At 34.4% G+C, this 27,962-nt stretch overlaps 1 protein-coding gene across 1 annotated transcript; it reads right to left on the reverse strand.

Moving 5' to 3' along the window:
- Positions 1-4,850: 4,850 nt before the first annotated feature.
- Positions 4,851-15,118, reverse strand: LOC134242285 (prostaglandin F2-alpha receptor-like). The gene is made up of 5 exons (XM_062724374.1): positions 15,046-15,118; positions 10,131-10,366; positions 9,790-9,913; positions 7,395-7,573; positions 4,851-5,225 (listed from the first exon to the last, which is right to left on the reverse strand). Exons 1-5 carry the CDS (start codon positions 15,116-15,118, stop codon positions 5,007-5,009), a joined length of 831 nt encoding a protein of 276 aa, XP_062580358.1. The 3' UTR covers positions 4,851-5,006.
- Positions 15,119-27,962: the final 12,844 nt, after the last annotated feature.

Below are 27,962 nucleotides of genomic sequence, written 5' to 3' on the forward strand. Positions count from 1 at the left end.
CTTTACTTGCATATTTTTACTGTCTTTCTATACACCGTGTATATTTTTTTAATCTAAAAGTCAGGTTAACACATATTACTCATATTAAATATATTTAGTAAAATAGATACATAACTCAAATTATCACTTTTATTGAAATTGAAAAGAAATCAAGTCGAAACCCACACAAATTGAGAGTTATTTTTGACAAAGAAGAATTGAAGTAACATCGTCTTTATTTCTTTTCAATTTAGAAAGAGTATTAAATTTCACTTTAGTTTTGAATAAATAATTCCTTTATTTTGTGTCTGAACTCTATCGTTAGACCTCAGTTTATTTCAGATTCTGAATCTCTATATGTTTTGATTAAACAACAGAAGAAAACTGGAAGATCCAGACTCTATGTACAAATTGTTAGAACAAGAGATATTGGCATGTACACCGTGTAAATGGGGCACATATGCCGCCCGCCCCCGGGTTTCGGTTAAGTAACATATGGGGTTTCAACTCCGAAGTGTTTGAAGCATGATGCAGCTTTCAATTTGCATGTAGTGAAAAAGTCGGTTTCAGAGCGTTATGGATTTTGCCAATCCTTCTCTTGACAGTTCAGCCGACTCGCAAAAGTTACAGTTTCGATGATCTTCTTTGCTTTATTTTAAACAAGAGACCCACGGGCCTTATAGGTCACCTGAGTATTGTGTAACAACTTCCAAACAATGAACTTTGGTTCGTGTTTTAAACCAGAGGCCATGAAATTTACAATTCATAATTTTGAAAGAAGCACCATTGCTTATCATAACTATCAACTTAGATTGCTTACTCCATTTACTTAATACCCAGAGGTAGATCATAGTTACAAAGAGAAAATGCACTTCCACTTTATAACCAGTTTTGCACCTCACCCAAAGGAACCACTGAGTCCTTGGGGACACATATTTCAAAATTTTGCAAATTCATGGTTGATTAATACCAAAGAGCGGATTTCAAAGCATTAATTTATTTTCAGACTGTAACACCCCCCCCCCCCAGACCCAAGGGGGGGCATAAAAAAATAACCATTTTGCTAGATGCACCTTTCTTCATCATAAATATATATATATTTGGATCATTGGCATAAAACCCAAGAGCAAAGGAAAAGACTTTCCAAGAATTAATATATTTTCACTATATAATCAATTGAGCCCCGTCCTAACACCCATCCCCTGACCCTGGCGCCATAAAATTCAAAATTTTAAAAGAGGCCATCTTGCTCATCATAACTATGTGCTTAGTTAGTTTATTTCATACCCAGAAGCAGTGAAGAAGATTTTCAAAGAATAATGCATTTTCACTATATAATCAATAGAGCCCCTCTCTAGCACTAGAACCTCTGACCATTGGGTCATAAAATTCACAATTTTGGAAGAGGCACTCTTGCTCATCATAACTATGTACTTAGTTGGTTAATTTAATACCCAGGATCAGAGAAGTAGATTTTCAAAGAAATAAAGCATTTTCACTATATAATATATATAGCCCTTCCCTAGCACTAGAACCCCTGACCCTACGGCCATAAAATTCATAATTTTGGAAGAGGCACTCCTTCTCATCATAACTATGTGATTAGTTAGTTTATTTCATACCCAGAAGCAGAGAAGAAGATTTTCAAAGAATAAATGCATTTTCACTATATAATCAATAGAGCCCCGCCCTAACACCAGAATCTCGGACCCTTGGGTCATAAAATTGACAATTTTGGAAGAGGCACTCTTGCTCATCATAACTATTTAGTTAGTTTATTTACTACCCAGGAGCAGGGAGAAGATTTTCAAAGAAATAATGCACTTTCACTATATAATCTATATAGCCCCTCCCTAGCACTAGAACCCCTGATCCTGGGGCCATAAAATTGACAATTTTGGAAGAGGCACTCTTGCCCATCATAAATATGTACTTAGTTAGTTGTCCCCCGCTTGAAAAGTGGGGGCTATTAAATGGGTCTGTCCGTCCGTCTAGCTGTCCGTCTTTCTGTCTATTTGTTACGCTTTCGTTTCCACACGATATCTCGAAAACTCTTTGACCTTATTTAAAGTGACCAGATAATGGCATCAAGTAACAAATGAAATATCTAAAAACGTAAATATGTACTTCTGTTGGTGTTAAATCAAATTAGCTTACTTAGCAACCTTTAAAGAAAGGTATATCCTTTAAAGAAAGGTATATGAGTCGAGGCAAAAAGCAAAAGTCTTTCCCAATCAGTGAATTTACATGCATCATCAGACATTTTCATTATGTTCCACCAATTCATTGAAGTCACAATAAAGTTAATCTCAAGAAAAATGTAACACAGCCAGTGGCATATTATCATCATCACTAACATCATAACTGACAAGATAATTATCACTTTATGTATTGTACACAAAACCCACATTTTCTGACGCACCTGGTGTTGTTGATGTTTTATTCTTTTTTTCCAATTACCATTTCATAAATAAATTGCATCCTACAAAGAATTATTTTTAACTTTCTGATCCACCTTTTGTACTGTCTTCCATCTCCTCACGAACCGTTTCTGGCAACTTTCATTTCCTAAATCTTAGTTTTCAAGTCTGTTTATTAGAGTTGATCCATTGATTGGGATTTTGAAGATGTATTTGCTGGAAAGAACTGCTGAGTGACATTAGAAAGTGTGCGCTTAATTGGATGTGTTCTGCTCTAGGAAACCCGAAAAAAAACATTATATCATAAAGTAAAATAAGAGTTGCACAATAAATTGTTTCAAATTGTGCAGAGATTTCCTAGAGGAGACCTACCTCAATCGCATGCCGTAGGAAGGTACATAAAATTACCTACTGACCCTCAGACCGGCATAAAATTAACTTTCAAGCAAAAGCCATCTTCCCAGGAGTGTTTGGGGCTATCGCCGCGTCCCAAGGTAGGACACTGCGCATTTCAGGTAATGAGGAAGAATTCGTGAATAACAAGCAATGCCATACTATTTAATGTGTAACCTGTTATCGACGCATATTTCTCTATGCTTAACATAGTCGCCAAATGGCCTGGATCAACAGAGGACGCAAGATTTTCGAGAAAAGTGGCATAAATGTCACTTACCTAGGCGACGTTGGTTATCTTTTTAAGAACTAGTTTCTGGCTTAATTTATAATCTTGTATGTAATAAAGAAAAGGATTTACAAAAAAATCATCCGTCAATTTGAGTGGTTTAACTTGTAAGATCCAATTCATTGTCAAATCTTGACCAGCCCAATAAATTTATTGTCTGGTACAAATACATATATAAAAGTATACTGGACAAAATAAATTAGGGATCATTGACCATTTCATTAATTAAAATTAAACCTTTGTACGCACTTGGCAGAATCTATGAAAAACAAACGCTTACATTATTTTTATTCAATTTTAATCAGAAATCTCGATTTCATTTCATGAACTTTAGTTAATATGCACAGAACAACTTGTCACTGAATGACGTGAAAAAATCTGACAGGAAAAAAACAAATTGAAATTTACAGAACATGTCCAAAATTTATTCAGAATGCCATCAATACTCTGTGTGACCGTCATTTGCTCTCAGAACAGCCTGGTATCCATGTTGCATACTCAATATGAGATTCACAATGTTCTGTTGTGGGAGATTGTTCCATTCTTCTCTCAGTGCGTTTTCAAGGTCATCCAAAGTCTGTGGTTGGATTGGACGTTGTGAAAGTTGATGCTGAAGTTGATCCCACACAAGCTCGATGGGATTCAGGTCCGGTGAGACAGCAGGCCACTCCATACGCTCAAAAGTTTCCCTCTGTAGATACTCCTGAACCAAATGAGCACGATGAGGACGAGCGTTATCGTCCATCAGAATGAAATTTGGCCCAATTGCTCCTGCAAACAACAGGGTGCAGAATGTCATCTCTGTATCGGAGAGCAGTCAGTGTCGTCCCTGATGCCTATCATGTCAGTGCGATCCGCGAGAGAGATCCCACCCCAAATCATCACAGAGCCACCCCCAAACCGATTGTGTTAGCCACCAATGCCTGGCTGTATCTCTGTCTGGCCTCTCTCCACACACGCTTACGACCATCGTGAAAGTCAAGGCAGAATCGGGACTCATCTGTGAACAGTACCGGCTCCCACCCTCGTCTTTCCCAATTCACATGTTTACGTGCAAATTCCAAGCACGCTTGTCGATGACGTGGAAGAAGTCTGGGGCGCACTACTGGCCTGTAATTCCTGAGGTTAGTAGCATGAAGTCTGTTTCTCAAAGTCTGGGGTGTAATGTGCAAGCCTGTGGCAACATTGAACTGACGAGCCAGTCTTGGGGCTGGTAGAAGACGATGTCTCCGAGCCAACGTAACGATGTACCGTCTTGGCGTTGCGTTGAAGCACGGGGTTGTCCACTCCTTGCCTCTCATTGACTGTACCAGTCCCCTGAAATCGTGTCCAGAGTCTAGATATGACACTCTGGGACACATCAAACCGGAAAGCAACATCTCGCTGGGTTTGTCCAGCTTAAAGCATTCCGATTGCTTGATTGCGCTCATTTGCCTGTAAATGACGTCTTTGTGGTGGCATACCTCTAATTAAGTCGCGTTCAGTTGCTGATGACCTTTCCAATAACGTAGTGATGTCTGCTGACCGATTGTCTGCATTACACAACTACCCAGTGAGTACCTCATTTTTATCGTACGGCTCATGGGCACGTGCAAATTGTGAAGACGCATTCAATGAACCGGATTCAAGCAACAAAATGTTTTTCTCAATCAATGTTTTTTTGGTATTTCACTAATTGTTTCTCTCAAAAACTTTATCAAACCAAATGCCCAATATCCCTAACTTTTTTTGTCCAGTATATAAGGGAGGAAGTAGTTATTTGAAGCAGATTAAGAAAGGATTCACAAAGCTTTATTCAGAAACAAACTTGAGAGTGATATGATAGAGAATGCCCACAAAATTGTTCTATAGGTACTTCATATTTTGAAGTCAAAATTTGAAGAAGAAGAAAAAACAGCTACAATCGTCTTTTGTTTTAATTTATATTATGAAGTGGTGGTTGTTGGAATCGTGGAACTCGGATCCTCATTTCTACCTCGGCCGAAACATCTCCTCCACTTTTCAAGTACCTTCGGATGAAAGAGAAATTGGATGAAAAGAAACAGGTGGGCATTCATCATGTTGTTGACAATATTCAGACGGATTCCAACAAAGTCTTTTTGTTTCGAAAGATTGATTTCAAGTTGGTTACAGAAAAGACGTACCTGTGACAAAAAAAAAATAATTTACATAAGAATTAATTGTTATGTTTATGGTATTGCTTCCAATACATAACTTTTATTAACCAAGCAGTAACCCGGTAGTTTTCTTGTGAAGATATGTCACTCGTGAAATTTGTTAAATCAAGGATTTTTTTTAGAAGTATATTTTGGATAAGTACTCACATAGTGGGACTCAAAATCGACGAGAAAATAGGGTCAGTGTGCATCTTACTGACTTACTAAGTTGACCTTTTTGCACTTAAATTTAAACTCTTTGGTTAATTACTTTAACCTTTACCATATTTTATCAGATGATACAATGGCAATAAATATTATTTTATTTTACGTAAAATACTAGTTGTTTGAATAATATTAATCATTGAACAAATCTTGAAAAGTAATGCGCGTAAATTATTGTGTGACATTTTTGCACTAAAAACATAATTTTGGGTCAATAAAAAACTAAATAGGCAATAAATTTTTTTCTTAAATCAAGCTTTTTACGACTTAAGCGCTGATCAGTCACAAGTATCGAGTACTTTAAAATAATGAAAAAGTTGGAGTCAGTCATGTTTATTTTGAAATATTGGTCAAAATATGTGATTTTCAGGCGAAAAATGGTGTAAATTTTATCTTGACTTATTTGACATATCTTCATTTTTTTGGACAAAGTTTATTGAAGGAAGGTGTTAAACTTGTTCTAAGATTATGAATTAAGACCTACATTAAATATTCCTAGCAATATCATAACGTAAAATATTCTCCGAGTAAAAGTATGTGAGGCTAAGGTCCGTATTATATCTGCCTGAGGCGAGTGATCATGTATTACTACCAAACGATTTTTTAAAGCCCTTGTAAACGAAGTTTCGGGGGGTATATACATGTAGTTTTTTGTCGTGACCGTCAGTCTGCCTGTCTCTGTCTCTTTATCCACAAAAACCTTTATCCTTGCCCATAACTTTTGATTTCGTAAAGTCATGAATTTCATATTTCACATGTGTATTCCTTGTGACAAGACCTTTCTATGGGTATCACCGAATTTGCAGCCATGGGATTGTATAGGGTGAGTAGCCCCTCCCTTGACTGTTCAGTAGGATCCATTGTATACATCATACACAGTTTATACTAAATTATGTCCAGAAGATGTGTCAGTTCTTACTTTGAGAATGTTTTTGTCTTCACTCTGTACACCCTGTGTCAGCAGTCTTGATCTTGACCTTGGAGTTTGACTCACTTTTACAAAAAAATTTCAAACTTATACTTTGACGATATCTTCTTTTGAACAGTAGATATCAGGACATTATTCTTTATATATGCATTCTTTAGGAAAGACCTTTCATTGAACACCATAAACTCACCGGTAGACGTTTGGACCTTCGAGATTTCCGTACTTATGAAAAAACTTGAACCCTGGCCATAAAATTTGTACGTTAAGGCCTAGTGCTTTCATATTTCACGTTTGTAATTCCTGTGACAAGACCCTTCATTGGATACCAAGAACTTTGACCCTTTGAATTTGACCTACTTTAAAAAAAGCAAACCTTGATAACTTTTAAAGGGTTAAGGCTAGTGCTCTTAAACTTAAAATATGTATTCCTTGTGGAAAGACCTTTCATTTGATATCAAGAACTTTGACACTTTGACCTTGGAGTTTGTCCCACTTTTAAATTTTTTAATCTTGGCCATAACTTTTGAACGTTTAGGGCTAGGACTTTCTTCATACATGTATTTCTAATAGTTATTCTTTGTGGTAAGGCTTTTCATTGGATACCAATTACCTTGACCTTGAAGATTTGCGTACTTATGAAAAATCTTCAACCTTGGTCTACTTTTATATTTTACAATTGTATTTTCAGTGGGAATACCATACTTTGGGCACCAATATATTAAATTTGCAATTAAGAAATTTTTTTTAATTTTTCCTATGTTGCCATACGGGGGCATCAGTGTTTTACAAACACATCTTGTTTTTCATTTCAAACTGCATTTAAATAAGTCTTCCACAGGTATATGGTGACGTTTCTACATAAGCGAAAAGTTCTAAAATGGAAGGTAAAACAACATATAATCAATTAACAATAACTTCCAAATTAAGTTTAAATTGATTGTATTTATAAGTTTATGATGTATTTAATGATAGTTGTTACATAAATATCAGTTTTTGGTACTCACTAAAAGGGGTGATGAGAAGACTATGTAAACGACAGAGATTGCCACCATCATCACTATAAATTTTGTTTGATCTTTGTCCATTTTTGATCCCGTGTCGAGTGGTCGTACTTTGTTCATGCGGAGAAGCTCATATATGGCGGAGATGTTGCAGAAAACGATGATTGCCATGCAAGTAAATCCTACAAAAACGTTAGAAAACAATAATTCAAGAAGGCAGAAGGCAGAAACATTTAAATATGAAAAACACAGCAAAGTGGAACATCACCTTGCAAAATATCCCGATATATAAATTCTTGCTTGACGCTACAATTTTACAGAAAATATTTTATAGTAAGTATGACAACACCTTTCATCAAAGAAAAAAAACAAACATGTACACATTTTCAAAATTCTTTTTTGCATTGGAAAGGAATTCGGATATTTGGGAATTGTTTTGTTTAAAATGTTTTTACGGCGACAATATAAATATTCTCAAAATATGCCAGCAAGCTGCTTAAAATATTTTGGAGCAGTTCTCTAACCAGCACCTAAAGTTATTGTTATTCTTAAAAAACATACAAGTATATTCCTTTCAAATTACGTTAATCTGACTCATTAATCCTTTCAAAGAATTATCTCAGATGATTCTTTATGTACAAGAGGAACATTGCCCTTTGATGTTTATATTGTTTAACATGTACATGTACCATTACAATATACTAGTATGTAAGTCCATTTAATTACTCAGTCCTGAAATAAGTACATATTTTTTAGGACGTACAAAGCATTCTTTCTTATAGCAGTATATGAAGTTTTCGCTTTAATTGAAGGATCAGATTCTGAAGTCATTTGACACTAACAGTAATATACAATTGATTAAATTACAAGAAGGAAATTAACGGATAAGTCTTTGATGATATTTGCATTTTTGTTACACCTTTTTTCTCTCCGGACGGAACTCTCATTTGATCTGTATTTTTAATCGATCGTATGCTTGTATCTGTAAAAAGCAACACATTTTTATTCCTTGTTTCATGTTGAAGCTGATCACGACTCGTACATACGATAGGTATACGCCATAATTTTCCCTACGATTATCAGGATTGGGGTATACCCTTCACAATTCTTACATTTGATCCGTAATGGCATGAATGTGGTCGTATCAGTTATTATAACACAATCCTTGTTTACAAGAGGTCCAAGGGCCACAGCGCTCACCTGAGTCAATGGCTCTGTTCTGCATATGTTTTTCTTCGATTTATTATGGAAATTTTGGATAGCCTTCTGACTATATACCGGAGCCTTATTTGAACAAAAAAATCTACACTGCAAGAGGATGCTTCTGTATTATAATTCATTATGCCTTTGCAATTTCTTTTTAATTTTTGTCCTATTAAGTCCCTAAATTGTCCTATTCTACCTCTCGGGTCAATTATCTTACATCTATTTTTCAGCTTCTCTGGTCCAGTGGATTTTGAGAAGAATTTATTTGTATATTTTAAAAAATATATTCATTCAGCTGTACGAGGGTTGTTCGAAAAGTTCGTGGACGATGTCAATATTCGTTATACTACTCACTAGAAATTTAAAATAAGCCCAATATAATATGTAGAAATATTTGTTTTCTTGATATTATTGAAAGTTTCATTCCATTCGATTTAACAGAACAATCTACAGTTAAACCGTTTCTTCACCGTAGACTTTCCTCATCCGATAAAGTCTACGTCACTCGAATACTGCCTGTACTATTTGTACACACGTGCACAACTCCCTTATGACATTTTTTTTCATTCCTCCAACATTTTAAGAGTTTATTCAGTATTATTCCTGAAATTGCATCGTTATTTGCTGCTCCGTGACGTTCTAAATTGTCATCGTTTTTGTCGTTCTCATAGAGAACTCCTCAAGTTGACGTCTTTCAACAAAGCAAATTATTAAGCCACAACTTGGAATACGTGTCGATGTAACAATTCTTTAATTCAACTGTTCAATTTCTAGGTTGTTTTTCGTTTTTACTCCATTTTACAGAGAATATGACTACAGACATTATTTGTTGTATTTTTTGTTACTTACCAAATTTTGACCTGCTCCGTGACCCGACTTTTGCATTTTTAAATCTGGATAAGTTTTGAATAAATCGTAACATTTAAAAAAAAATGGATAGAAATCATTTGAATTTATTGTTAAAATATTTCTATCAAATTTGGGTAACATATGGCGTCAAATGAAAAAAGATATGACAGCATCTGCCCTACCGTACCCCAAAGAGCCATGGTGTGAACAATTTAGAATCTGATCTACCCAATTTAGAAACCTTTAAGCTATTTGTTTATTAAGTTAATAAAGAAATGGCTAATATTAGAGTAGTAGAAGTAACAGAAGTACAAATAAATAGAGATCAATGCATTTCACCAACCTTCAAAAACAAAATAAAGGACGAAAAATCTTCCCCCAAGAGATCTGTCGTTCCAGTGAAAATCACACCAAGATTGATAGCCATAGCTGTTGACTCCCATTATAGGCAAGCATGATACGAATATCTGTAAAAGAAAAGATTCCACGGGCAAATTGTATCGTCTACTCAGACAGTAATGCTAAACATTCATCTTAGTTCATTTCAGTGCATTACATTCTTTAGTAAAATGTCAAACTACGGATGTATTTGTCAGCGCTCATTTCTGCTATCTAATTAGGAAACATTTTTCATATTCTTGGGTAATTGACGGATGAAAGATAGTAAGATGGAATATAACACACTGCGTAAATTCCTAATCCAACAACGGCACCTATGACTCTTTCTTTCGACATCAAACTACTGTACTTGAACGGATATCTCAGTGCAATAAAGCGCTCAACAGACATTAGCACCACCATAAGACGGGAAGCCATCATGAAGACTGTCTGGGAGAAACCTCTGAAAATGCAGCCATGGTATCCTCCAGAATCGCAGTAACCAAGGAAATAATTTGCAACTTGCAAACTTGCGCAGAGGGCTGAAAATATATTATTTACACCCTTATAAATATCTTTCTGTATATTTATTACTAATAAAATAAATAGTCTAACAAATACAACAATTTCAATGTTGACCGGCCTGCCAGTCCAACAGAAGAATTTTTAGACCGCAGCGTCACTGGGCACTGGGTCACAAATAATCGTTCAATATCGTCGAAACGGAAATATCCGAGGTTTAGAGTCGTTGCTACTAGTATTTGAAAGACAGAAACACGGGAAGAGTATGTTGTGATAAATAATTTTTGTGATATAATAATTTTGATTTTTTTTTCAGCTATTGTTTTATTTTTATTGACTAAGCCTAAATTTTTCCAAATAAAGTAATTGATAATACAGAGTGTATTGATAAAAGGTTAAGTGATTAAGGGTATAACAAAAAATGTAGCATTGGATTCGGGCAACATATCATTTATTCGACCTGAAGGTGAAAAAAATTATTTTGGTCTGCGGCCTCGTCCAACATTTTCGAATTCAGGTCCAACAAATAATATGTTGCCCGAATACCCAGTCAATAATTGTATATGAAGAAAACTCGAATCTTCCTTTTCATTTTACTCGTCTTCTTCACATATCGTTTGTGTCATATGATAATCCAAAATATATTCAACTGAAGGGGACCTACTGCGGATTCCATTGCCAAAATAAAATTACAGTATATCAAAATTGGAATACTTCGCGCATCATAGCAAAATAAAGCGTGTTTACTGTTTTAAAGCATTTTTTTAAATTTATGAATATAAACAAAATCATGAAATTAATGTTTGAAAAATTTGATTACCATTTTATAATTTATAATTGATTTTTAAAACGATTTTTAACTGATAGGTACATGTAGATTGACGACGTAATAGTGTATTTGACGTTATGATAAAATGAAGCTTTTACAGAAGGGGTCATAAAAATATGTTATAAAAAAAAAGTATAAAATATGTAATAATATCTCGATATTTTTTTGTATAAATCATTTATATCCGTCTTATTTTGTAGTACTCCATAAAAACGACATTTTTTTGGCATTTTGAAATGCCCCCCTCTGTAAAAAAGACGGTGAAATTTTGTGTTTCTTACAAATAATGTACAATATAGTATTACTTATCATATATTATAATTTGAACTTAAAATATGTTGTAGTATTTGTATAATTTGCTCTAAAGTGCGAAAAATTTACTATTTTCTAGAATATAATCCTATAGTAATTGTACCTGTATTTTGAGAGAGTCCCTTAAAAATACCTCATTTGTTCAATGTGGACAAAATAGACATGTCATAACGCAATATCAATTTTAAAAATTCAAGAATTTATTATTTGAAGAAAATTGTTAGTAAACGTGTTTACTGTGATGCAGAGGAAATTTGGGCTTAATTCTAATATTGATTTCAATAAAGAATTGAATTGAATAATTGAAATATTGATTGAAATTGATAATGAGAATGTGTTAATTAATATTATGGCATATGATAAACTATACAAATGTAAAACAATCCTTTATCAAAATAATTCAATTTTGTTTGTAACGCGTCATTTGATTGGTTAAAAAGTTAGCCTAAATTGTATAATCTTGTTTGCCTACGTCACAATGACATGTCAACAACGTATCAATCCGCTTGACGTTACGTTAAAAATATGAACAACTTGAAGGCATTTAAGGGAAAACTTGTCTTGTTTTATACACAGTATAATTTAGGTTGCTATTAATTCATTCCTTAAATATCATGACACATTTACAAAAATGTTTTACAATTAAAAAATCAAACATGTTCATGTATGCATATCACAGTGTATTACACTGTAACGTTACCCTCATTTATCAATAAAATATATTTACAAGCTTTGCTTTGGTTGAATAGAGGAATTTTTAGGGGAGAGGGTGGGTGGTTTTGGTCAGTGTTGAATAGATATGGAAAAATTATTAAACACTCCATACAACTATTATAGAAAAATCCCATTATTTCTCAGCAAACTGTGAAACGTGACGTAGCAAAATTTGCCAAGTTTCTCCTGGTGCTTATTGCACATTTATCACACACCGACTGCTGTTTTAATATACGCTCAAGCATTTTCTTTGTTTATTAAAAAACTGAGCCTTAACTCCAGTCCTTTAATTATCACATTTAAACAATCAGAATAATCATATTGTCACCAACATTATATTTCTATAACCATTTTGTTATTGGACATGCAATATTAACAGGAAAACTCGATAACATATTCTTATTAAGGTCTTTCCACCCTCACAATTTTAATGGTTCAAAGTACAAAAACTGTATTTATTTTCATTAAATATGGTTTAAATTTACCAATAATTGCAATAAATTTATAGGTTGCCATATTATTTAAGATGGGAGAAATAAATATAGAAAAGTCTATGGCAGCAAAAAAAGTCGTACATTTTTTTGAAAAAAGTATTATAAAAAATCATGTAAAAACTGGTTTAAATGCATAATTCTAATACTGAAAGTTCCGAAATACTTGCTACTAATAAGATACTGTTGAATTTTGAATATCAGGGAAAGTATTTTACCTTAGAAGTACAATGAAGAAAATTCTTAAATGAAGATACCTGAGAAGGAGTTACTGCCCTTGTCAATATTTTTTAAAGATTGAATTATTGATTAACAAAAGAAAATATGCACTTTTTAAATTCTTTTACTTAACAATATTTATAATTAAACCTATTGAAAAGCATTCTTCCAAAAGATATTGTTCTATTGGGTATGAATTTAAATAATAGTTTTTGCAAAAACTTATGACATCATAGGAGGATGGAATTACCTTAAGAAAAGAAAATTCATGACTAGTAATATTTATTCAGAAGCATCCTCGGGTAAGGTATATTCAAATTAAATTTGCTCAAATCATATCCTCTGAGGAAAGGAAAGTCCACAAAAGAAGATCAAACTTTTTATGAATAGTCAAAGCAATATATGAAATATTCCGAGTTGTTTAGATTCAATTGTGAATAAAATTTACCCCCCCCCTTCTCTTCCAGGGACGGGATTAATCGTGATCACCTATATATTTAGCCTTTTCAATACAAATCTTTTTTTTTTCTAACCAATGTGCCCAGGTTAGCAATATGGTCCATGGGACTCTTGTTCCTTTTTTTCATCACTTAAAAAGAAATACTCTTCAAACTTTTCCCCACTCTATTTAGTTCAATAAATTCTTCTGTGAACGGTGTGTCCTAGCGCGTCCTATACCTAAGTTCAACATTTCTATGATCGTTTGTAATTTCACGATATAACAAGGGCCCTACATCTATACATATTACAAATTGACTTTGATGTTGACTTGTGTCATGACTAATAATTAATGAATTACAGGTAATACAAGGATGATCAATTCTGCGTCTTGACAAAGATTAAACGAGGTCCCTAAACTAAGGTTGTTTTTGTTTTCGATTTCACAGATCAAAATGACTAGACATTGATAGACATTCACATTTTTCTAGCTTTTAGAAGTTTTGAACATTTTCTTTTTTTTTATTTATTATAATTGCCACTTCTGGTGATAATTGTTAAAAGTAATTTTTAATTCTCCAAAAAATATACTCACCTGCAAACAGAAAGTCACAAGAACATACAGCTATGGCAATGAATCGGGGTTGCGAAAACTGCGTTCTAAACATTGAACGAGAAATCCAAAGAATTGCAAAAAGACTTGAAGAAGAAATCCAGACTAAAAAGAAAACACCAGTATAGGCATTTGTATAATTAACAACGTGTAAGACTAGTGTACCATTTTCTTTTTCAGGGCAAGTTATATTAGTCGGCATGTCGATGCTTTCCAGTTTTTTGGACAAAGAATGAAATACTACCTGAACGGTCGACCCTTTAAGTAGTATTACCTAGAAAAGAATCAATAAATATACAATATTGTCCATATATATCAATGTACACCCAAGTTTACCTATTTAGTACCTTTTGTAACCAATTTTGAGTCGGTGGAGTAAAAAAGCAATAAGGTTTGTTTATTTGAGACAGCAAAAAATAAGGAAATTTGTAAAGAAATTGTCCGGAATTTCTATGAATGTATCTATCAAAATATAATACATACACATAATAATGTCAAACAAAACGAATATGGAGTTTGTCATAAAATATCTACTTCCATTTAATATTTGTTCCTTCATTTCCTACGGTAACCATTTTCTTTTACATGGAAGGCAATCAATTAATCCAAAACTAATTAGTTTTTTTTAAAGCCATTTGTATGAAAGATTACTATGTCCCTAATTTTGGCAAAATGTGACATTGAAAACAAATGTCTTTGAGCCAATGCCTACTCATCCTCACGATGTCAATATTTTGTGATTTCGGGTCTCCACACAAACCCTTGACATATGTCGGTATCTAAAAGTTGGGTTAGAAGTCAATTGTTCTTGGTCTAGGACTTGAACCAATCATAAAACAGTTTTATTGAAGGTAAGTGTTGTAAACAAATATAAACTCGTTTTTAAAATGCAATGTGTCAATATTGTAGGATCTTTGACTAGTGAATTTAAATCAAACATCATGATGTCATTTTTAGAAGATCGTCCTCTTACAATCACAAAAGATGTGTTCTGGGGTTGGGTCATTTGAAAACAAATCTTTGAAAAATATATTCTCATTGGTTAGTTTATATTAACCAATTACATCATGTGTAACCGCAAACCGGGTATATTAGTCCTGTCCTGTCTGTCTGGCTGTTTGTCTCTCTGTCTGTTGTCAATTTTAACCTGGCCCATAACTATTGAGTGGGTGGGGTTATGATATTCATATTTCACAAGTATATTTATTGTGACAAGACCTTTCAATGGGTACCTTTAAATTTGACCTCTTGACCTTGGAGTTGGGCCTACGTTTACGAAAAAAATACCACACTTTAACCTAGGTCATAACTTTTGACTAGTTGGAGCTAGGGTTTTTATCCTTCAGGTGTGTATTAATTGTGAAAAGACCTTTCAGCTGGTATAAATATTTTTGACCTTGACCTTAGAGTTTGATCCACTATTTAAAAACTTTAACCTTGGTCACTTTTGAACAGTTAGAAATAGGGCTTTCATATTTCACAGGTGTAGTCCTTGTAACAAGACCTTCCTTTTATTAGATACCAACTTTTGACCTTCACCTTTGGAGTTTTACAGGCATTTGAGAGAATTCAACCCTCGCCATACGCTGTCATAAGGGGGCATCAGTGTTTCACAAACAAATCTTGTTTTATCTTATTAATAAGCAAGCGTAATATATTCTTTGGAAGATATTTTACGCACAATGTCCAACATGGACGTCGGAATGGAAATTTTGTGAACCGACATCGACAAAAAGGGCTGTTTGTAAAAGTTGAAATGTAAAAAAAATAAAGTATCCAGAATAGTTGTAAAATAAATTTAACTAGTGCTAATTGTAACGGGGACCGTAACAGATGTTCCCCAAACGCTCCCCAACTCCCTTTTGATGCCATATTCCCTCTAAGCTTCATTAAAGAAGGCAAACGCTATGCATTTTAGACTTTAACAACGTTTACCCAGAAGTGTACCAAGTTCATTCAAATTTTAGCATTGCACGCGTGCGCACGTGAATGCATGTGCGTAATGACCATATCATCTTGTCTACACATTCTATATATTTTAATATGCTAAATATTAAAGTATTTTATCCAAAAGTATGAAAAAATACACTCATTCAAGTGTATTTTTGAATTTACTCATTTTACGTGCACGCACGTGCATACATGAGCATGGTGACCATACCTTCTTGTAGAAGTCCATTACATCTATCTATGTTCTAAATCCCATCCCGTTTGGTTGAAAACCAAGGGAGTTACAGCTGTTTTAGTTTCAGCCAATCAGATTGCAGCGCACGTACACGCACGTGTATGCATGTGCATGGTGACCATACTTTCTTGTAGAAATCTATTATATCTATCTATGTTCCAAATCCCATTCTGTTTGGTTGAAAACCAAGGGAGTTATAGCTATTTAAAGTTTAAGCCAATCAGAATGCAGCGCACGTGCATGCACGTGTTTTCGTTATAACTGCTATATATCCTGTTATGGGATATCCTAATGCATGGCTATGTTCAAAATTTCAAAGGATTTCGTCAAAAAACAAGAAAGATATTGAGAATTTAGTTTCAGCCAATCAGAGCGAAGCGCACGTGCATGCGCGTGAGATCTTGCTATTTTGACCATGTCATATTGTCTACGCTACTAATATATCCGTATATTATAAGTTTCGAAGCATTTCATCAAAAATGGAAAAAAGTTACGCCTATATCAGTTAAATCGGCCATTTCACGTGTTGACGTGCACGCTCTTGCAAGCACGTGCACGCAAAATGACCTTCGTTCCGCAAATCTACATAACATGCCTACTGACTCTAAAAAGGTTTTACCTAAGTCGGATGTGTAGTTTACAAGATCACTCCCGGACAAAAAAGTACCCAGGAAGAAGAAGATGAAGAACTAGATACGATCTCGTTGCGAGCAACGAGAGGTCTTCCGTCCGATTCACGAAAAAAAAACCTTGTAGAATCGACTGAAAAGTGATTCAAAATTTTGGTCACAAGAAAGATTGAACCCAGGTCGCTAATGTGAATGCGCTTTTTTCTCTTTTATCCACAATGCGCAAACCATTAAGCCATTGGGAGTACTGTTCTAAATATACTTGTGTATACTTTTGCAACAGTACACCTGACTACGAATCAGAAAAGTTGGGGCACTTTTCATAATTTCGCGCTAAACGCCGCGAGTAAATATTCGCGCCTTTTCTTTGGACTGATCTATTAAATAGGTTTTTAGCTTCAATGAAATTAAATAAATAAAACGTTCTTATCGCCTTTATTTTATTTCAACGTTAAGAAAGTATATTTAACACATTACATATCATACCCAGCCCAGTTACACTACAGCAGTGAAACGGAAATTAAGTTTTAAGATTGACACTGAATTGCAACGTACTACTACGTGAAAGTCCAAGTAGTTTTTCATATTTCATGTATCCTTATGTCAGAATGGTTTAATCAAACGCTCAGCTGCCCCCATAAACCCCTACTCGCGAAATGGCGGAGTTGACAGAGACAGCCGCCATCTTGGGTCCGCTTCAGATTTTCAAATATTAATATCTAGAGTTCAGATTACCTAATATTCAAACAACTTATATAGTAAACATCAGTACAAGGGTCTCTATTAACACTCCAAAAATAAATGAAAAATATTGAAAAACAAAAAAGTTAGAAAATACGCTTTTTTCAATTCGCATATCCTAACGACAGGAAGTATTGACGACGAACAAAAGGTCGCGTCCTGGTTAGTATCTATCACGATCTATAATTCCTGAAAGTTTCACATTGATATCTTTTACCGTTCTTGAGATTAACCACAGACAAAATGTCATTTTAAAATCAGGAAATGTCCCATAACTTGGCACCAGATAAGAATTTTCAAAAAATCGCTCAGATAGATCAAGTTCATGTTACGACACATCTTTTCTGAAAATTTCATGTCATTCCATCCAGTATTCTTCGAGAAATCGCGTGCACAAAATTTTGGGAAAAAAATAATAAAAAGAATAATAATAATAACTAGAAACGATCTCGTTGCGAGCAACGAGAGGTCTTCCGTCCGATTCCAAACCCCCCCCCCCCCCAAAAAAAAAACAAAAAAAAACGTAAAATCGAGCTGAAAAAAAAATTGCACACAAAGGGGATTGAACCCAAGTCGCAAGTTTCATGGTTGAGGGAAAAAAATATTGGTTTGTGGGGATAATTGAATTTCATGATTGGAAACTGTTATTAAAGTAAGTGCGGTGAACCCAATTGTCTTCAGACTCCAAATGGTTGATCTATAGGCCCAAGCAGGCGAAATTTTTCGAAGGTGATAAGTTTAGGCCCAGAGAGTTTGTTAACAACTTTTTTGGTGGAAAGGGGGGGGGGGGGGTATTTTGGAATTTTATTATGGAAGTACTGTAGTGAAGAAATATGTTAGGAACACACAGCTTGTGTGTAATATTTTGAGTTTAAATATACACCGAAATAAATCGAGAAACAACGCACGTGTGCAATGAATATACACTTTCTTTTTCAATGGGTGACACTGTAGCTCTCCGGTCTGTCAATATATTTTACCGGAGAGCTACAGTTCTCTCTAGTCCTGGTCTGTCAAGTATGTGTCCAAAATATATATAGATGTAATAAATAATATTTTTGGTATGGCTGTGGGCCCCTATTCTGACCACAAACTGGTCCTTTTTTTCTCAAGAATCCTGAATCTGCCACTGGTGTAGAATTATCGAATGGAGCTGGCTTTTACTTCATTTATTCTATATGAATTTAACTCTTTCCCATGCGATTTCATATTAAGGCATGTTGATATAATCTTTTTCTGCACTTCTATTTACTTCTGCACTCGTTAATCTCCATTGGCGTCGGAAAAAAAGATATTATATAAGTATTGAAATTGGGATTTACTTTTTTTTTTTATTGGTTTAGCCCCCTCACTTTCGATTAGCCCCCCCTTTTAATTTGCTTCCGACGTCCATGTGCAGGCCATTCACAATTTCCCGCATACCGTCAAGAGTAAATCGTGGCGCCTTTTTTTTTCGTTATTGGGAGTACTGCTCTAAATGTACTAGTCTATACTTTTGCAACAGTACACCTGTCTAAAAATTATAGAAGGCACCAAATGCCACGACTAAATCTTCGCTATTAAATAGGTGTGATATCTTCAATGAAATTAAGAAAAAAGAATGTTCTTCTAGCCTTTATTTCGAGGTTTAGAAAATATATTTAACACATTGTACACATTATATAGGTAAGTAACACAAAGGCAGTGAAGTGACTATAATTTAAACCTTTTTTTTTATTTCTCGTTTATCCCCAGAGTGAACTATGCCAATTAGTTACACTTTCACGAAAAGGTTGAAATGGTTCGCCGAAAAACATGATTCACCCTACGTCAAGGTATCAGGTACCATTTATGTTCAATAACTTGAATCATATTTTTGAGAAAAGAATGTTAATATAAACTCCATTAGACGATCTTATTTAAAAAAGGTTTTCTTATTTCTTTCTTTTGTATTAGTTTAATATGACACAAGTGTGCATGGGAAACACAGTGGTTACGTTTCTTGAAAAACTAATAAATTTTGAATACTGCTCTAAATATAGTTGTGTGTATACAGTACACCTGCAACACTACACCTTTCTAAGAATCATAAAAGGCGGGCCACTATTCATAATCTGGCGCCAAACACCACGAGTAAATATTCGTGCCTTTCCTTTGGACTGATCTATCAAAAAGGTGTGATAGCTTCTTATCGCCTTTATTTTATTTCGACATTAAGAAAGTATATTTAACACATTGTACACACGTATCTAGCCCAGTTACACTAAAGCAGTGAAACGGAAATTAAGTTTTAAGATTGACACTGAATTGCAGCGTACTACTACGTGAAAGTCCAAGTAGTTTTTTACATTTCATGTATCCTTATGTCAGAATGGTTTATTCAAACGCTCAGCTGCCTCCATTGACCTCTACTCGCGAAATGGCGGAGTTGACAGAGACAGCCGCCATCTTGGTCCCGCTTCAGATTTTCAAATGTTAATATCTAGAGTTTTGATTTATCAATATTCAAACAAATTATATAGTAAGCATCAATAGAAGGGTCTCTATTAGCATTCCAAAAATAAATAAAAAATATTGAAAAACAAAAAAGTTAGAAAATTCAATTTTTTTGATTCGTTTCTCCTTACGACAGGAAGTACCGACGACGAACGAAAGGTCGTGTCCTGGATAGTATATATCACGATCTATAATCCCTGAAAGTTTCATGTTGATATCTTTTACCGTTTTTGAGTTTAATCGTGGACAAAATGTCATTTAATTTCAGGAAATGTCCCGTAACTTGGCACCAGATAAGAATTTTCAAAAAATCGCTCAGATAGATCAAGTTCATATTACGACACATCTTTTCAGAAAATTTCACATAATTCCATCCAGTAGTTTTCGAGAAATCGCGTGCACAAAATTAGAAAGTCAAAAAAAAAAAAAAATAATAATAATAAGAAACAATAGAATCACTATAAGGTCTTCCGTGAAGACGGAAGGCCTTAATAATAACTAGATACGATCTCGTTGCGAGCAACGAGAGGTCTTCCGTCCGATTCAGGAAAAAAAAACCCACGTAAAATGAAAAGTTGAAAAGTGATTCAAAATTTTGGTCACAAGGAGGATTGAACCCAGGTCGCCAACGTGAATGCGCTTTTTTTTCTTTTATCCTCAATCCGCAAACCATCAAGCTACTGGGAGTACTGCTCTAAATATACTTGTGTATACTTTTGCAACAGTACACCTGTCTAAGAATTATAAAAGGTGGGCCACTATTCATAATATCGCTCCAAACGCCAAACGCCACAAGTAAATAATCGCGCATTTTCTTTGGACTGAACTATTGAATAGGTGTGATAGCTTCAATGAAATTAAATACATAAAACGTTCTTATCGCCTTTATTTTATTTTGTTAAGAACGTATATTTAACACATTGTACACATTACATATTGTATCTAGCCTAGTTACACTAAAGCAGTGAAACGGAAATTAAGTTTTAAGTTTGACACTGAATTGCAACATACTACTACGTGAAAGTCCAAGTAGTTTTTTTACATTTCATGTATCCTTATGTCAGAATGGTTTAATCAAACGCTCAGCTGCCTCCATAGACCTCTACTCGCGAAATGGCGGAGTTGGCAGAGACAGCCTCCATCTTGGTCCCGCTTCAGATTTTTAAATGTTAATATCTAGAGTTTTGATTTATCAATTTTCAAACAAATTATATAGTAAGCATCAATAGAAGGGTCTCTATTAGCATTCCAAAAATAAATAAAAAATATTGAAAAACAAAAAAGTTAGAAAATTCAATTTTTTTGATTCGTTTCTCCTTACGACAGGAAGTACCGACGACGAACGAAAGGTCGTGTCCTGGATAGTATATATCACGATCTATAATCCCTGAAAGTTTCATGTTGATATCTTTTACCGTTTTTGAGTTTAATCGTGGACAAAATGTCATTTTAATTTCAGGAAATGTCCTGTAACTTGGCACCAGATAGGAATTTCCAAAAGATCTCCCGGATATACAAAATTCATGTAACGACACATCTGTTCTGAAAATTTCGTGTAATTCCATCCAGTAGTCTTCGAGAAATCGCGTGCACAAATTTAGAAAGTCAAAAAAATAATAAAAAGAATAATTAATAATAACTAGATACGATCTCGTTGCGAGCAACGAGAGGTCTTCCGTCCGTTTTAGGAAAAGAAACCCACGTAAAATCGAGCTGAAAAGAGATTCAAAATTTTGGTCACAAGGAGGATTAAAACCATGTCGCCAACGTGAATGCGCTTTTTTTTTACTTTTATATCCCCAACGCGCTAACCATTAAGCTATTGGGAGTACTGCTCTAAATATACTTGTGTATACCACCGTACTTTTGCAACAGTTCACCTGTCTAAGAATTATAAAAAGCATTCATAATTTCGCGCCAAACGCCACGAGTAAATATTCGCGCCTTTTCTTTGGACTGATCTATTAGATAGGTATGATAGCATCAATTAAATTTTAAAAATAAAACATTCTTAACGCCTTTATTTTGTTTCGACGTTAAGAAAGTATATGTAACACATTATACACATTACATATCGTATCTAGCCAAGTTACACTAAAGCAGTGAAACGGAAATTAAGTTTTAAGATTGACACTCAATTGCAACGTACTACTGTAACGTGTCGGATCTGAGCGTTCAGTAGATCCGTGCTCGGATTACCGAGTTTTACTGGGGATATGATTGAATGCAATATATACAGATAATAATATGATACCTGCCTGGTGTCTTTAAATTAAATGACCTAAGTGCTTTGTATAATTATATATCTTCAGTTAATACCGGCACCTGCCTGGTGCCATATGATAATTGCCTCACTATACTCGTACAACTGACTATATAAGTCAACATCTATCTGCCTGGTACCTCTTGATTTAGCCTTTAACACCTGCCTGGTGTATTACTGCTTACCAAGTTGCCTCTATAACTCTAGCCAAGTGGCTACAATATACTTGCACAGTATGATATTGATTTAACTTTGTAAGAACTTCTCTGTCCTAATGACAAACCTATAGCTAACGTCACACAGCTACATTTCAACTAGTCACTGACTACGGCAACTTTGCACAATCCGATTTGATCGATTCTGTACCAAAGTGAAGACACTTGCCAGGTGGCTGTACTGCCCACTTGTACCTCAACTTAATCAATGATCATAAGTTATCAGATATCATATTGATAAAATACAACTGATTGCCTTTCTGTTGGCAACACTATTATTATTTTCTAACAGAACATCATTTATCAATAATACTTGTATAATTCTTTTGTCAATTGACCAATTAATTACAGTATTTACATTGATTATCTATTATAATATAAACAAGTAACGGGAGGTACTCCTCCAACCATTTCACTACTACGTCAGAGTCGAAGTAGGTTTTTACATTTCATGTATCCTTATGTCAGAATGGTTTAATCAAACGCTCAGCTGCCTCCATAAGCCCCTACTCGCGAAATGGCGGAGTTGACAGAGACAGCCGCCATCTTGGTCCCGCTTCAGATTTTCAAATATTAATATCTAGAGATAAGATTAACCAATATTCAAACAACTTATATAGTAAGCATAAATAGAAGGGTCTCTATTAGCATTCCAAAAAGAAATGAAAAATATTGAAAAACAAAAAAGTTAGAAAATACAATTTTTTTAATTCGCTTGTCGTAACGACAGGAAGTATTGACGACGAACGAAAGGTCGCGTCCTGGATAGTGAATATCACGATCTATAATCCCTAAAAGTTTCACATTGATATCTTTTACCGTTCTTGAGATTATCCGAAGACAAAATGTCATTTTAAAATCAGGAAATGTCCCATAACTTGGCACCGGAAGCGAATTTCCAAAAAATCTCCCGGATATATAAAATTCATATTACGACACATCTTTTCTGAAAATTTCACGTCATTCCACCCAGTAGTCTTCGAGAAATCGCGTGCACAAAATTAGAAAGTCAAAAAAATAATAAAAAGAATAATAATAATAATAACTAGATACGATCTCGTTGCGAGCAACGAGAGGTCTTCCGTCCGTTTTAGGAAAAGAAACCCACGTAAAATCGAGCTGAAAAGAGATTCAAAATTTTGATCACAAGGAGGATTTAAACCATGTCGCCAACGTGAATGCCCTTTTTTTTTACTTTTATATCCCCAACGCGCTAACCATTAAGCTATTCGGAGTTGCTCTAAATATACTTGTGTATACCACGGTACTTTTGCAACAGTCTGTCTAAGAATTATAAAAAGCATTCATAATTTCGCGCCAAACGCCACGAGTAAATATTCGTGCCTTTTCTTTGGACTGATCTATTAGATAGGTATGATAGCATCAATTAAATTTTAAAAATAAAACATTCTTAGCGCCTTTATTTTATTTCGACGTTAAGAAAGTATATGTAACACATTATACACAATACATATCGTATCTAGCCCAGTTACACTGAAGCAGTGAAAAGGAAATTAAGTTTTAAGATTGACTCAATTGCAACGTACTAATGTAACGTGTCGGATCTGAGCGGTCAGTAGGTCCGTGCTCGGATTACCGAGTTTTACTGGGGATATGATTGAATGCAATATATACAGATAATAATATGACACCTGCCTGGTGTCTTTAAATCAAATGACCTAAGTGCTTTGTATAATTATTTATATATCTTCAGTTAATACCGGCACCTGCCTGGTGCCATCTGATAATTGCCTCACTATACTCGTATAACTCTAGCCAAGTGGCTACAATATACTTACACAGTATGATTTAACTTTGTAAGAGCTTCTCTGTCCTAATGACAAACCTATAGCTAACGCCACACACCTGTGTTTTAACTATAGTCACTAACTACAGCAACTTTGCACAATCCGATTTGATCGTTACACCAAATGGATTCTGTACCATAGTGAAAACACAAGCCAGTTGGTTGTACTGCCCCCTTGTACCTCAGCTTAATCAATGATCATAAGTTATCAGATATCATATTGATAAAATACAAAAGACTGCCTTTCTTTTGGCAACACTATTATTATTTTCTAACAGAACATCATTTATCAATGATACTTGTATAATTCTTTTGTCAATTGACCAATTAATTACAATATTTTTATTGATTAGCTATTGTAATATAAACAAGTAACGGGACGTAACTCCTCCAACCATTTCACTACTACGTGAGAGTCGAAGTAGTTTTTTACATTTCATGTATCCTTATGTCAGAATCGTTCAATCAAACGCTCAGCTTCCTCCATAAACCCCTACTCGCGAAATGGCGAAGTTGACAGAGGCAGCCGCCATCTTGGGCCCGCTTCAGATTTTCAAATATTAATATCTAGAGTTCAGATTACCCAATATTCAAACAACTTATATAGTAAACATCAATAGAATGGTCTCTATTAACATTTCAAAAATAAATGAAAAATATTGAAAAACAAAAAAGTTAGAAAATACGCTTTTTTCAATTCTCATCTCCGAACGACAGGAAGTATAGACGACGAACAAAGGGTTGCGTCCTGGTTAGTATCTATCACGATCTATAATCCCTGAAAGTTTCACATTGATATCTTTTACCGTTCTTGAGATTAACCACAGACAAAATGTCATTTTAAAATCAGGAAAACGTCTGTAACTTGGCACCGGAAGGGAATTTCCAAAAAATCTCTCAGATAAAATAACTTCAGATAACAACACATTGTTTCTGAGAATTTTGTGAAAATCCACCCAGTAGTCTTCTAGAAATCGCGTGCACAAAATTAGATGGTCAGAAAAATAATGATAATAATAAGAAACAATAGAATCGCTATAAGGTCTTCCGTGAAGACGGAAGACCTTAATAATAAGAAACAGTAGAATCACTATAAGGTCTTCCGTGAAGACGGAAGACCTTAATAACTAGAAACGATCTTGTTGCGAGCAACGAGAGGTCTTCCGTCCGATCCAAAAAATAACCCTAAAATCGAGCTGAAAATCTATTAAACATTTTGTTGGACACATTGGTAGTTGAAACTGGTCACTAGCGTGAAAATCCAATACGCTTATCGATTACGTTAATTGAAGAACTTCTCTTAATTCACTTGTATGTACATGTAATTCTGCAACAGTTAATCTGTCTTGTAATTATGAAAGGAGGGTCACTATTCATAATTTCGCGCCAAACGCCACGAGTAAATCTTAGCGCCTTTCCCTTGCCCAAGTTGGAATGTTCTATTAAATAGGTGAGATAGCTTCAACCAAACCAAAAAACAAAAGAGCGTTCTTATCGCCTAAATTTCGAGGAGTGGAAAGCATATTTAACACATACATGTAATATATCGTACATAGGCAAATAACACTAAAGCAGTGAAACAGCTATGAATGGGTAATTTTTAAAAAAAATTTCCTGTTAATCACGAAAGTTGACTATTCCGATTACCTACACTTTCATGATAAAGGTTGTGTGTTTAAACGAAAAAATGCCTCGATCGTCCTACGAGGGTCAAGGAATAAGATTCCATTATGTTCAATAACTTGCATTGAAAAAAAATGGTTTATATAAAAAGTCAATTAAACCTGTCAGTCTTTTAAAAATAGTTGGCTTATAAAAAAATTTCTTATTATAACAGTTGTCTTTTCTATTAATTTAATATGACACAAGTTTGCAACAGGGAAAACAATGGTCACGTTTTATACTTACATGTACTATATATATTGTTTCTTGAAAAACTATTACTTATAACTACGATTTAAGCTATGTGTTTCCGTGATGCAAAACAAAAGATAGTAGGTATTGTACTTCATTTGCACATTAATTCTTTTCTTTTTCTACTTTGAGAAACAACTAAAACCAATTAAAGAAGACGTGTAATGAGGATTTAGATTATAAATGCAGTTTGACACAGAATTGCAACGTACCTACGTCGTGACAATCCAAGTATTCCTTCACATTTCATTGCTCCTTATGTTACTTTCGTTCAAGCAAACGCTCGGCTGCCTTTGTAAACCCCTATTGCGAAATGTCGGAATCTACAGAGACCGCCGCCATTTTGGTCCCGCTTCAAATTTTTGATTGTTAATATCTCGAGTTTGGATTCATCAATTTAAAAACAAATTATATATTCAGCCTAATCTTAAATGTTTCTATTAGCCAAACCAATATAATTCGAAAATATTGAAAAACAAAAAAGTTAGAAAATTCGACTTTTTAAATTCGCCTGCCGTAACGACAGGAAGTAGAGACGACGTACAAATGATCGCGTCCTGGAAAGTACTTATCACGATGTAAAATCCCTGAAAGTATCACAGTGATATCTTTTACCGTTCTTGAGATTAATCACGGACAAAATGTCATTTTAAAATCAAAAAATTGTCTGTAACTTGGCACCAGAAAGGAATTTCCAGAAAATCTCTCGGATAAAATAACTTCAGATACCAACACATTGTTCCTGCTAATCTGATGAAAATCCATCCAGTAGTCTTCGAGAAATCGCGTGCACAAAATTAGATGGTCAGGAAAATAATAATAACTAGATATGATCTCGTTTCGAGCAACGAGAGGTCTTCCGTCCGTTTTAGGAAAAGAAACCCACGTAAAATCGAACTGAAAAGAGATTCAAAATGTTGGTCACAAGGAGGATTGAAACCATGTCGCCAACGTGAATGCACTTTTTTTTTTACTTTTATATCCCCAACGCATTAACCATTAAGCTATTGGGAGTACTGCTCTAAATATACTTGTGTATACCACGGTACTTTTGCAACAGTCTGTCTAAGAATTATAAAAAGCATTCATAATTTCGCGCCAAACGCCACGAGTAAATATTCGCGCCTTTTCTTTGGACTGATCTATTAGATAGGTATGATAGCATCAATTAAATTTTAAAAATAAAACATTCTTAGCGCCTTTATTTTATATCGACGTTAAGAAAGTATATGTAACACATTATACACATTACATATCGTATCTAGCCTAGTTACACTAAAGCAGTGAAACGGAAATAAAGATTTAAGATTGACACTCAATTGCAACGTACTACTGTAACGTGTCGGATCTGAGCGGTCAGTAGGTCCGTGCTCGGATTACCGAGTTTCACTAGGGATATGATTGAATGCAATATATACAGATAATAATATGACACCTGCCTGGTGTCTTTAAATCAAATGACCTAAGTGCTTTGTATAATTATATATCTTCGGTTACACTCTTAAAAAAGTTTTACTTAGTAGTCATTTTTTACTTGAAATAACAAAGATAAGTAATAGATAATTACTAAGCCTTTACTTAAAAATTTAAATCAATTACTAAAACATATGTGAATTACTAGATTGAAATGTTTTACTTGATTTTTTTATTTTAAAGAATTGATTTACTTTGTATTTCCTCTTTACTGAATTTTGTTTAGATAAGTAATTAACACTTACTAAAATAATTAAAAGAGTTACTTATACATGTCAATTACTTAAGGATTTACTAA

The sequence above is a fragment of the Saccostrea cucullata genome, unplaced genomic scaffold (genome assembly GCF_032062105.1).
Source record: "Saccostrea cucullata isolate Sc308-1 unplaced genomic scaffold, CSIRO_AGI_Scuc_v1 ctg2742, whole genome shotgun sequence".
Lineage (NCBI taxonomy): Eukaryota > Metazoa > Mollusca > Bivalvia > Ostreida > Ostreidae > Saccostrea > Saccostrea cuccullata.

Excerpts from the sequence above, each read along its gene's own strand:
- LOC134242285 (XM_062724374.1), bottom strand. The coding sequence starts at position 15,118 with ATGGGCCAGGTTAAAATTGACAACAGACAGAGAGACAAACAGCCAGAC. Across the intron at positions 10,367-15,045 it reads GGACAGGACTAATATACCCG|CCCTCTGCGCAAGTTTGCAA; the intron begins GTTTGCGGTTAC and ends ATATATTTTCAG. Across the intron at positions 5,226-7,394 it reads TCTTCTCATCACCCCTTTTA|GTACGTCTTTTCTGTAACCA; the intron begins GTGAGTACCAAA and ends TTTTTGTCACAG.